This window comes from Polypterus senegalus, chromosome 5, assembly GCF_016835505.1.
Source record: "Polypterus senegalus isolate Bchr_013 chromosome 5, ASM1683550v1, whole genome shotgun sequence".
Classification (NCBI taxonomy): Eukaryota; Metazoa; Chordata; class Cladistia; order Polypteriformes; family Polypteridae; genus Polypterus; species Polypterus senegalus.
The window spans coordinates 121,826,480-121,840,218 of NC_053158.1; the positions used below are offsets into that span (position 1 = coordinate 121,826,480).

The following is a 13,739-nucleotide window of genomic DNA, read 5'->3' on the forward strand; positions in this document are numbered from 1 at the left end:
TGTGCCGAATTTAAAACTGAAGTTTCTTTCCCTCGATTTCTTCTTTTCTGGGTAGTGTTTTTCACCCTTTACTGTATTTACTGTTCAGGTGTCCTTTCGTGGATAATAGCATCATTTCTGTTCTCCAGTAGTTGGCAGCAGCACGGCCTCGCAGAGAAAATGCGCGCACAGCCGAGGAACCAATACAATTAGTCATTTGTGTTGCATACCGGAGCAAGTTTTCTGAAACACTTTCTGGCGTCGTACTTTTTCTTTACCGCAGCAGAATCGGCGGCAGTAGAGTAAGGCGCTGTGCTTGGATTCAGCGATTAAGTAAGGAAACAAGTAAGAAGGCAACGGACAAAGCATTCGGAACGAATTAAGTCGAGACAAGAGAGGGTTTTTTTTACTGTCACGTCTAGGACCTGGAGTCAGAATCCAAGCCTCCTTGAAGTGCGCCAAATAAAAGAGAAAGGCAGGCAATCTAGTAACCCATACCCGGCCCAGCGTCACAGCCACACACGATATGGTAAGCCATTTCAAAGATTATGTCACCTTTACGCACCTTTTAGATTTGATCGATTTGATGAAATACGTTAGCGCTGTCGAAAGACCAAGAGCATGATACTATGTTGTAATCTGCACAGATTCCAAAGGTTCGCCGTAGCCGGTATTTTACAGGCCTCGGCGTGATGGTGCGGTCTATTTTCACGAGAAATCAAGTGTAGCCTCCATCTGGGCTCGCTGACCTCCTTCCCTTTTGGAAAACCCAAGGAGTACCTATTTTACTTGATGTTATCTTCATGCACAGAAAGTGGTGATGTAACTGACTGATGTGATCATTTGAGCGCTTTTGTCATCAGGATTATTAAATGTTTAAAGTCACTTTTGTAGTCTGCTTTTGTTCACAAGGAAACGAAAGTAAACTTTAGTATACTACAGATTGTTCAGTGGGATGATATACGTGTTTATGCAGGACTTTGTAGTAAAACAATGTGGTTGCTGTGCGATTTGTCTTTACTCATCATCAATACGCACTTAGCCATTATTTATAATACAGAGATGTATTTCTTTTTTTCCTTCGAGGGTATAGTCTAAAAGAAAGTAACAGTTAATGGCAGACTATAAAAAAAGTTACCGCAGTGTCTGGATCGCCCCAGAAGAGCATTTAGAAGTTCCGTTTTGGACGGGCTACTACTTGTATTAGTATTTACTCGAATAAAATATTAAAAGGGTTGATTCATGTTACTCTCTTTATTGTCTAAAAATGTCTGTTTGTGGTGACGCTCTAATTTTATCAGAATCATCCGAATTTCATTTTTATATCATAATTTTGCCTTACAACTAACATTAAAGTAGTGCTAGGATTTTCATCATAAAGAAGCTGCCCTTGTTATGTACGGTACTTCGACAGTGACAGTAAATAAGTACAGCTTGGAGAAGAGACAGATTAGGAGTGATCTTTTAAAAAAAAAATCTCGGGTAGTTGCTGAGACCTGTGAAGTATATTTCTGAATCCACAGTACCAGGTCAGATCTGTTGGCTTTTGATTATAAAAAGTACTAGTTTATATTTGCTAGCAGTGTGAACTGTATTTATTAAAGTGTTACACTATACTGGCAAGTTTGAGGAGAGAAACGATGTCTACCTGTAAACCTGCTTGTATTTTTAATTGTTAAAGTAATTGTGGCACCCTGATTTCTAAATATTTATAAAACACTCAAATGTATTGCCTATAATAATAGGCATTTACATAGAGAGGCTATTAAATTCTAGTACATTCTTGCTTGGTTTCTCAATAAAAACATTTATATAACCAATAGAGTAATACACTATATTTGAGTTTTGTCACCTATCCAAAAGTGGAATATACACAGTGATTTTTTTTTTTTTTTAACTTCTTGGTTTCAATTTGAACATTTGTTAGCAAGAGTTATTAATGAAGCTCAACGGCCATAGTAAAAGTTGCCTTTATATGTCTTGATTTTTTCACAGTTTGTATTTCATCAATTCAGCAATTGAATCAATTGCTTTAAACAGAGCCAGGTAAAAAAAAGCACAAAATGACAGTTCTGAGTCTTTTACATGTATGGAGAGCCAAGGCGTACATGGTCTAACCCTAACAAACTCTAGAATTAAGCACAAGATAAAGGAAGTAGACAGTGAGGCGATTTTCACCTCTTCAGTCCCACAAAATTAGAATATCTCTTCACTAACTTGTTTTACTGAACAAACACCATGTGACAAAGTTACCAAAATAAACAGTTTGGTGAAAAATACATGGGATTATATTGTTAAACAAATCTCATTTAGGGAAAACCTTTCCAAAAACACAGGGATAAATATTAAAAGCACATTAGTCAATTTCCTAAAAATCGGCAAGAAGCTAACAGGTTACCCATATTTTGAAAAATTGCTGCTGTAACCTCGTGCTAATACAAGCATGCTGAGTAAAATGGAGTGCATACACTACCTGTCTTGCAGCGTGTAACAACAACACATGCTGCTAAAATGATTTTACTTTTTTTGAGTTGTGACCATTTTATTATACAATGTACAAAAACATAAATCAGGCCATCCAGAAATGTACATTTTGTGGTTACATTGTTTCTAAAGTGAAATCCATGTTAAATATAATTAAAGTGCTTGTTGTTATTACAGAAAAATTATAGCTAATCTTTAGTTGCTTTATGAGTAGCCCGAGCAACAAATAAACAACAACCTTGCCTTTCCCTCAAATCAGAAAGCAAAAAGAAGTGGAAAGGTGAGATAATTTGGTGGTAATTCTGAAAATTCCCATATTGTGTGAATGCAGCAAACGTAATAACTTTTAAAACAAAATGTAGCTTTCAAAACTGCCATTATATAACTTTTGTATTTATATTTAAGTTAAGTGAATAAAATGAAATATTTGTTCATTAATTTTCATTCTGGTGCTGATGTGTGTACTAAAGCTTGATATACAATATGTTAAATTGAGACAATGATTGCACAGCTGTGAAAGGTGCTTACGTGCTTTTGGTTTTAAATGTTACACATGTACAACAGAATGTTTTTTTATCGATATATTACAGTAGCATAATCATGATGGGACAAAGGCACCTGATTAAAATTTGTATTTATCTTATACCCCATGACTTATATCTTGCACGAAGAACAGTGTTGCCTTACTGGAAGAATCCACTCAACCTTCTTTATCTTACTGTCTTAAATTGAAAAAAAAAAAAATTCTCCTTACACGGATCACTTAAAATATAAGCTGTGGCTTGTGCTCAATCTTTTAATTTTGTTTTGTATATTATTTATTCTACAACCCCAATTCCAAAAACATTGTGACACTGTAAAATGTAAATAAGACAGAATGCAATTATTTGCAAATCTCATAAACTCATATTTTATTCATAATAGAACATAGAAAACCTATCAGATGTTTAAAATGAGAAACCATTCCATTTTAAAAAAAAGAGTAAGGTAATTTTGAATTTGATGGCAGCAACACTTTTCAAAAAAGTTGGGCAAGGGCCATGTGTAGCATCCCCTCTTCTTTTAACAACTGTCCATAAACATTTGGGAACTGAGGAGACCAGTTGCTGGACTTTTGGAAGAGAAATGTTGTCCCATTCTTGTCTGATGTAGGATTCTAGCTGCTCAACAGTCCTGGATTGTCTTTGTCATATTTTTTTTTTCCATAATGCACCAAATATTTTCAATTGTTGAAAGGTCTGGACTTCAGACAGGCCAGTTTAGCACCTGGACTTATCTACTACAAAGCCATGCTGTTGTAGTAGATGAGGTTTAGCATTATCTTGCTGAAATATGCAAGGCCTTCCCTTAAAAACACGTCATCTGAATGGGATAATATGTAAAACCTGTCTAAACCTTTCAGCATTGATGGTGCCTTTCCAAATGTACAAGCTACCAATTCCATAGGCACTGATTCACCCCCCCCATACCATAAGAGATGCAAGCTTTTGAACTGAGCGCTGATAAGGTGCTGGATGGTCCCTCTCCTCTTTAGTCGAGAGCAGGGGCGTCGAACTCCGGGCCTGAAGGGCCACAGTAGCTGCAGGTTTTCATTCTGACCCTTTTCCTAATCAAGACCAGTTTTCACTGCTAATTAAATTATTTTTCCCTTCATTTAAATAGCCCTGTTTTTAAGGATTTGGTGCTCTGAATTGATTCTTCATTAAATGAAAGCCAAACAAAAATGAGACATGGAACAAGGCAACAGATGGCGAGCTAAATTGGGGCTTCAAACTCCAACCAATTTCACTCCAGTCACGTTCTTAATGAGAAGCCGATTCTTGCTGTTAGTTAAACTTGTTATTAAATTCCACAGCTTGTTGCTGCTCTCATTCTGCCACAGCAGACATTTCCAAAATTGTTGATTTTCTGTTTTTCCTAAGAACACCGTCAAGATGTTTTGGTGACCTGAGAGATCAACTTTACTGAGACCTTCACCTTTCTTTATTTTCAGATATTGTGTGATGCGTGCAGGTTAGCTGGTCATGTAGCGGCTCATTTTGTGTCTCATTACTGTTTGGCAGCTAATTAAGAAAAAAGAAACAACTAAGGGTGCCTGAGTCAAGTTAATTAAATCTAAAGCAAAAGAAGTTAATTAGCAGCACAAACTGGGTCACTAATTAAGAAGATGGTTAGAATGAAAACCTGCAGCCACTGCGGCCCTCCAGGACCGGAGTTCAGCACCTGTGGTCTAGAGGATAATGTGCCCATATTTTCCAGAAAGAATTTCAGATTTCAATTTGTCTGACCACAGCGCAGTTTTCCACTTTGCCTCGGTCCATTTTAAATGAGCTTTGGCCCAGAGAAGATGGTGGCATTTCTGGATCATGTTCACATATGGTTTCTTCTTTGCATGATAGAGCTTTAATCTACATTTGTGGATGGCACAATGAACTGTGTTCACAGACAGTAATTTGATAGTCTTCCTGAGCCCATGCAGTGATTTCAATGGCATAATGTCTCTTTTTAATGCAGTGATGCCTGATGGCCCGAAGATCACGGGCATCCGATATTGATTTTTGGGCTTGTCCCTTGCGGACAGAGATTTCTCCAGATTCTCTGAATCCTTTGATGATATTATGTACTGTAGATGATGAGATATTCAAAGTATTTGCAATTTTATATTAAGGAACATTCTTCTGAAATTGTTCCACAATTTGTAGATGTAGTTTTTTGCTAATTGGTGAATTTCTTCCCATCTTTACTTGTGAGAGACTTCGTCTCTCTAAGATGCTGTTTTTATACCCATATTTTTATGTTGCCAGTCATGTTGTTGACCTGTTGCCAATTAACCTAATTAGCTGCAAAATATTCCTCCAGTTGTTTCATTTTAGTACCACTTATTTTTCCAGCCTTTTGTTACCCTGTTCCAACTTTTTTCAGACATGTTACAGGAATCAAATTCCAAATGAGCTAATATTTTTCATAAACTAGTTAAATGTCTCACTTGCAGTATTTGATGTCCTATTGTGAATAAAATACATGTTTATGAGATTTGCAAAACATTGCATTGTATTTATTTATATTTGACACAGTGTCCTAACTTTTTTGTCATTGGTGTTGTAGAAGTAGAAGCAATTAGATGGAACACTAATGATGTATATCTCGGGTTGTCTTTGACTGCTGAGTTTCATGGATTGTGTTTGGAGCATTATTGTTTTTTGCATTTTGGATTAGATTGTTTTTTATTCTTAAAATGGTATTAAAAATTGTTCTTGAAACAATATAATTTCTAAATTACCACACCTACACTACATTTTTCATGCAACAAACAAAAGTATCTGGAGGAACTTACCCTTAATATAATGTATAATTCAGTGCATTCTTGCTTTGTTTTTCCCATGTTATTCATCAGATTATATGGACTTGCAGTGTAGAAAAGGCATGTTTACATACAGTAAGTATTGAATACAATAAAATATTATATACAATATTAAACTACCTCTGAGCTGTAATTTACTAGGAAGGCAGCGGCACTTGGAGTGTACTAATATCTTACTCTCTGAAGAATATTGAGTTGTTGATTGCATTTCATATTAACCTGCACTTAATTTTTACTGCAGTGAACTATTTTATCATTTCTACCCATTTATCAATCAATTAATCCAACCAAATAAGTATTTGTAGATTGAAAATTGTGTTATCCACGTCCATGTGTTTTACCAAATTGTGGATTTTGCATGAGTCAGAGGTAAGATGGTGTTCAAGACCACTGTATGATTAGATAATTTAACTTGCATGCTTTCCAAATGTGCCACCCGACCAAAGTTTTGTATGTAATAGTACAGTTTTGAAATGTGTTGGTCTTGGCCATGTATACTGGCAAAGGACATATCTGACAAGTATACCATCTTTAGCACCATGATTAATTCTCAAAACAGCTGGCAAACTGAGAAATATCAGATTGCAGAAACTCTGTAAGCTTGTTGCATAGTTCATACACCCTTGTAAGCACTGAGCCCCCAGAGACAACCCCTATGTATGTGAATGTATCTACATTCTGTCTCTTTACTGCTCTGATTAAAAAGTCTTTATTTCAGGAGATATGCTTTAGTATCATTAATATATTTAATAACATTTTGAGTAGTTTGTTACAAGTTGTTTATGCTAAAACATATGCAGCATAGCTATTTTGTCTGGAGTTTTGCTTTTATCAATGGAGTGTCTCTTCACTCTGCTTGTCCACGTGCTAGTCTTCTGCACACTCCCATGCGTTTCTCCCATTCAGTTGTATTTCTTTCCGTGTTTTTATAATAAAATTGTGCAAATGTTTGGTCTTGTCTCCTTTTTGTATCCAATATGGAACATTAACTATTTGTCCAGCTACTAAATTAGATATGCGAGTATGCAAAAAGCTCTACCAAATCACTAATGTATGTACCCTTTTTGCCTAATTATAGTGTATGGGAGTGACTGCCTCTTACCAGTTCTACTAACTTGTTTACTTAAATTTCTTTCTCACTTGTGTTATTTGTATTTTTCTATTAAGTCATCTTCGATGGTATACATCTTTCTCTGGAACAGTGACAAATTATAAATACGTTTAGTAATGATACTGATTTTAATTTATGTAGTTTCTTAGTTTTATCTGTAAAGTTTCTGGTCAAAGCACCTTTAACTATGGGCATCCTTCGATATATGTAAGAAGGCATCTCATGACACGGAATGCAGATTGATGATTAACTATTTCTTCAACATCAGTGTAGTAGCTGCTTCATAAGTGCTTAAATATAACTTACTATTTTCTCATGTGATGGGATGCTCAACTGGTTTTCAAGTTTAGGAGCACTATTTAGATAATTGCGGTTAATGCTTATTAGTATTTAACAGAAGTTGCCTAATGAGTGTTTTTTTTTTGTGTATACTTTAAAGGAGGAATTTTTAAAGCATTTTAATGGTACCCTTTAATATCTGGTGCTTTAAGAGTGTTTTGCATGTTACTGTGGTACTGTTCTGTCCCATCGTACTTTAATGAATTTGCTATCCTAATATGCATCATCCAGCACTGGTTTTGGGAAACTGAAGCGTGGCATTATGCACAAAGAGGAAAACATCAACACAATTATGATTAACTAAACAGAATGACTTTCTGAATTTTGACTATAAGAGATACAGTAACTGAAGTTCTTGCAGGAACCCCTCATAACTTTTTTTGAGTGATACTATGTCTACAGGTTCCATTAAGAATTTACGTTATATTTTTTTCTTGGAATATCTTATGTTTAGCACACCTCTATAAGGGACCTTGCATGCAGGAATACAGCACCAACTAACAAGTTAATAAACATAGTGGGTTTGTGAATTGATGTTTTTTTAAATATTTTAAAACATTAATTTTTTTTTAATACCTATAAACACTAACATTTATAAGCAAACCAGATAAAGATATATGCACAGAAGACCATCACTTAGTGAGTTATATGCTTATTTAAGCATTTGACGCAATTTAAAGCAAATCTTTTTTGGCATGTGTGCATCTTTTTCAAAACAGGATCAAGTTATGGGTAGGATAGACTATATTGATTGTCTTCTTTTTTTGTAACCTTCATGTTTTTTAAGGAAGAATATTAGTAGATTTCAACAAACTAAAATTAAGATTTGAAAGGTACATGTTCATGGTTTCCTATTGTTTCTTTTGTGCTTGTAAAAGCGATAACTCTTCAGTAATGAGGAAATGCATAACTGCCTTTTGTTATACAGAAACAGTTTCTCTGATGACAAACCTTGTATTCTCTAAATGCATACAAAATTGATGTCAATCATGAAGACTATTTATTTTGGAGGTCACAATAAAAATCACTATTAAATTATCACTGATTTAGATATACTGCAGGTTAGCAGATGGTGTCTTGATCATCTTGTAAATTTTCATGTTGGTATGAAACAAAATTTCAAATAAGCAGAATCAGTCCCCCAGGATCAAAGTTGGGAATATTCTGAATCAAATATTAAAGTTTACTTTCTCCTAGGTTTAACTTAGAGCCACATATGCTTGATTTCAGAAAAACATCACTCTTTATTCAAATAAAACAATTTAGAAATTTCAGTACTACCTTGGCTTTTGGGAAGGTTATGTCTTTCCAAACTGTAGTGTTGAATTATGTATCTCACTGATCCCAATCATGTATGATGTGATCAAGCAAACCCCCCTCCCTGTCTACATTCCTTATCTTTCCCAAATAAACAATTTTCAGTTACTTAGACTTTTTTTACTGTACAGTAATCCCTCGCTATATCGCGCTTTGACTTTCGCGGTTTCGCTCTATCGCGGATTTTATATGAAAGCATAACTAAATATATAACACGGATTTTTCGCTGCTTCGCGGGTTCTGCGGGACAATGTGTCTTTTTACTTCCTTGTACATGCTTCCTCAGTTGGTTTGCCCAGTTGATTTCATACAAGGGACGCTATTGGCGGATGACTGAGAAGCTAACCAATCAGAGCACGCAGTTAAGTTCCTGCCTGCTGAATGCAGTGTTAACCAGGAAGTCTCGTCTCACTCATTCAGCATCAACGTGTTTCGCTGTGTAAAGAGTTGTGCTCTTTTGTGTTTATCTTTGTGCATAGTCAAGCCCTTCATTATGGCTCCAAAACGATCTGCTACTGCTTCAGGGGCCGTGCCCAAGTGCAAACGGAAGATGTTATTGATTTGCGAAAAGGTAAACGTGCTTTGGATTTGTTGAAGGCTACGCATTCTTTTATTTAAAAAGTAAGAAAGGAATATAAGATCTACGGCCGCAGTGTCCTTTTAACCAGGGTGCAAAACGAGTTGTAAGTGGATGTAATAAGGCAGTAGTCTGGATGGAATCTGCTTTAGGGATTTGCATTGAAGACTGCCAGAAGAAGAACAACGGCAGTGCTACACAATCGCCTGAAGTGGCTCCTTTAAGGGCTGTAACGCTCTCCTTTGTTGTGCAGTAAAATAAAACTCATTGTTATCGGACAAGTCATTGTGTCATTGTTGGTGAGTAACCATAATTAATTTTCTACTTACAGTGCTTAGTACGTATGCGTGCTTAGTGTCACTGTACACACATTTACTGTATACTATTTTTCTTGTATTGTACGTATTTATTGCTGGCGGCATGTCTATCGTAATGGCTGTAACATATGTGCTATCGGAGACACTCAATATCTTTAAAATAATATTTAGGTTTTACTGTATATAAACAGTGTGTTTATATACATAATTTCAATGAATCTTACCTAATATCTAAGAGAATACAAAGGGATTATGCTGTATAACTCTGCGGGGAATATTTATAAACAGTGTGGGAGAGTTTATAAGGGCTTAAAATATATAAAATAACCATAGAAACATATGGTTTCTACTTCGCGGATTTTCACCTATCGCGGGGGGGTCTGGAACGCAACCCCCGCGATCGAGGGAGGGATTACTGTATTTTCATAAGATGGAACAGTATTTATGTAAGACTTGTTATCTATGTATTTTACTTGAATACAGTGGCAAGAAAATTATTCATAAAGGATGTCTAGAACTACCCCAACACCACATTAAAAAGTCTGTGTCTAGTCAGCTGATATCAGTGTTAACACTTCAAGAATGCATTTATTTTAGGGTGGCCAGGAGAGAACATTTGATGTCACAGTAAACATTTTTGATCTTGGGTAAAGTTTCTAAATGGCATGTGGTTGGTAGTGTAGATTTTTGTAAACTATGTTCCCTGTATGATTTAGTCTAAAATTTAACTTTTTGATCACAACAAAAATGCCATATTTCCTTAAAATCTGACACTGTTACTCTCCAAAGTGTTACATTCAGACTTAAGTGAATCACTTAAGTGAGTACAGAGGAGACTATTAGATTAACCAGTGCAGTGGTGTTAATACTGCAGGCATAGCACCAGGAAGTGGTGATGAACTGGGAACTCAGTAGCTGTGATCTATCAGTCGGCACACATCTGTGTCGTTGCCTAGGTTATAATTATTGCATAGTATTTGAAACAACAAGATTTTAGATGGAGTTGGCTATTACATACCCTTATGGGATTGCAAGTTTGTTAAAGGCTTAGATGAAAGCAATCACAATCAGACTGTTAATAACTGAATGGTTAATTCAAACTTATTTATTTTTTTACATAACTATTTACCCTTTCGAAAAGAAAAAGCCAAACAGTATGCAATTTCTGCCTTGTAGCAGGAAACATTGTTTGGTGGTCTCCCTTTTAAATAACATTGGGTTTGTGTGGAGGAGTATTAACTTTCTGAGCACTTGGCACCAGCAGATTTGATTTATCAGGGTCCCACTGATGAACATATAAGAATTAGATTAATATATTCAACCCTGATAATATAATCTATTTCTGACTGAAAATATTTAAGAGGGTTGAGTTTAAAAACTGCATCTGAGGAGTATGTGTGCAGCAACAATGCCACCAGTAGGTTTAGTGGGCCTTGAGCTTCAAATTTTTAGTATACTAATCGGACATATTTTTTTTTATTCATAGCAGTAAATCTGAGAGTCTTCTTTATTGTATTATTTATCTTAATTGTGTAATTATAACATTTTGAAAATCCCAAACTTCTTATTTTGCTTTAAAGAAGATATGTAAAGATAATTAATTGTTTTGGTATGCCATACAATCTACATCTTTCACTATACTCTGAGCATTTAAATGTGATTCTTTTTGTGCTACTGTACAATTTATTAAAGTAATGGGAAGGAAAAACATGAATATTGTTACAAGTATTGGAAGCAACTTTGATCTAGGAACTGTGTAGCTTAAATAAACCTCAGTAGTTACTGTTACAGTTTATTAAAAAAAACAAAAAACAAACAAAAAAAACTAACAAGGACTGTAAGATGGACAAAAGAAATGTACTAAACAAATAGTATCTGAAAAAAAATAAGTCATGCACTATATTAAGCAGTATTGAATGATTAGTGTACCAATGTAATACAATTTATGTACTGTAAGTTTATTGGATAATTATTGTCACATATACAGAGTACAGTAAATATTTTACTTGCATGCACTAATCAAAATCCAAAATGTTGACACATTTTGGTGGCATGTTAATGAACATGTAAGCTTTCAGTTGTTCAAAAAGTTTGAACTTGTGAATAAAAAAAAAAAATTAGTTTTGACAATAGTTGCAAAATCCTGAGTGTTTTTGTCTCAACAAAAAGATCTTTTAGCTGTTAAAATAACAGTATATGCCTTTATCCTCATGTGTTTATGTACATAGTCTGTATATATTAATAAGCATTGTAAAAAATATAACATTCAAAAAAGCATTATGTACTATCTGTGGTAACTGTAAAGAAATCTTTTGGTAATGCATACAATTTTTAAGTTAGAAGTCCTGTAGAAAAGCACACAGCTTCACTTGAAACTGTAACATTGGTAATCTTCTAAATTTAATTTGTTCTGCTTTATAGTACCAAATTTGGTGCTAGCCAATACAGTTCAGGTCTCTGTCCAGTTTACTTGTGCTATATTTGTAAGGGTAACTCTGATATCATTGGGTTACTGTGCAAAACTGAATGTGTTGCTTCATGAAAATTATTCTGCTTCTGCCAGTCAGCTTTAAACTCAGCCTCTGGTTTCTTAAATAACACCATGAACATGAGGTGAAAATCACCTGTTTGTTAATATTTTTTTTTGTAAGGGAGCATCTGAACCTTACATAAAATGTAAAATTGGGTGTTTCTGAGCTTTAAGATTCAATTTTTTAAGTCACAGACTAACTTTATAGCTGATTGGCTAAAAGGGAAAGGTGGTCCTGGAACAACAGCTTTAATGTTCCAGGATTAGCAGAAATCTAAGAATATCGGACCAACCTATTTGAAACCCCTGTTTTCTGTTAAGAAACTGATAATGATCCATAATAATCATTCTCTATTTTCTTTTTATTTACAGTTCATTTGATGAAGAGGCATCATTACTTTGGTTCTTTTGGGATTTATCAGCACCCTTTTCTCACTGGTGGATATTTTGGTCTCTTTGACCCACCCCCCTTTTTATTTACTTTTGGGGGGGTGCATTAGTACTTGCATCTTAAAAACACTGGTCCTAATGGAGGATTAATTTTGTTTTTTGATTTTACTTAACATAAAGAAACATTTGCAAGAAGCAATTTGATTATTAACACCTTAAAAATGTCATCTGGCCGAGGTCAGAATCCTCATGGACTAAAACAAATTGGTCTTGATCAAATCTGGGATGACCTTCGTGCAGGAATACAGCAAGTCTATACTCGACAGAGCATGGCAAAGTCACGATATATGGAACTCTACACGTATCCTCTAAGCAATATTTTCTTTAATTGGAAAAAGTCATAGGCAGGGAAACGTTGATTTGCTGCTGAGTAATAGGAACTGGTAAATGAATGGAGCCATTTCTCTATTACATTTAGGCTAATCACAAAGAGTTTTTTGATGTTGTGGGAAAAAGTAATTATCAGTTAAATAATGGTAAGTAACGTGCATTTCTTTTTTGCAGGGGAGAAAGGGAGAAACATTTTAAAAATCTGTTAATATAATTATAGCATTGTCATACAAATACAAGTAAAATTCATAAAACTACGGATCCAAATAAAATTGTCGACAGTTGGAGATCAAGTTTTGACACATTTTGTAGGTGTAAAAGGTAATGCTGAAAAAATATATCTGATCTGCCTTGCAGTCAGAAAAAGAAAGTTGTGCTTGCCAGATTAATCGTGAAAATGAATTATATTAAGTGTGCTTGATGAAGTGACTGTTATGTGTTTTACATTGATATGGTAGTAGTGGATAAAACTAACCAGAATGCAGTGGGACCCAGTTTTAGAGGTATTAATCAAGTATCCTGGAAGTACTTGTGTGCTTATTTTACACAAGTTTTTTGTTTCATGCTGATTTATTTTGTCCCACTTATTATCACACTCTGGAACTGCAAATAGTTATTACTCTTTTATTTGCTTACAATTCACTTTAAAAGACATCTTACATTAACTTCAGTTAAAGACGTAGAGACAGTAGAGTAATTTGGAAGCTTTTTAATCATGAAAACAAATTGCACATTTATAAATATGTAGTACTGAATGGTGTGATTTATAAGGATGAATTGCACAAAGTTATTGTCTTTTAAAATTAGAGTGCATTCTGTGTTAGGGTGAAAATGAATCATATTTGAATATTGACCAGCAGACCACAATAAAGATTGTTCTCATAGTGAAATTCAATTTTATACCTGTGTGATTATTTTTATTAATAATCATGCAAGAGATATGA

At 34.7% G+C, this 13,739-nt stretch overlaps 1 protein-coding gene across 1 annotated transcript in view; it reads left to right on the forward strand.

The window, feature by feature from the left end:
* The first annotated feature begins 217 nt into the window (after positions 1–217).
* cul1b (cullin 1b) overlaps positions 218–13,739 on the forward strand; it is a 173,229-nt gene continuing 159,707 nt past the window's right edge. Inside the window, exons 1-2 of the mRNA XM_039753311.1 lie at positions 218–508; positions 12,388–12,766. Of these exons, the coding sequence (XP_039609245.1) occupies positions 12,627–12,766 (140 nt within the window). The 5' untranslated portion in view covers positions 218–508; positions 12,388–12,626. The remainder of the gene's footprint in view (positions 509–12,387; positions 12,767–13,739) is intronic.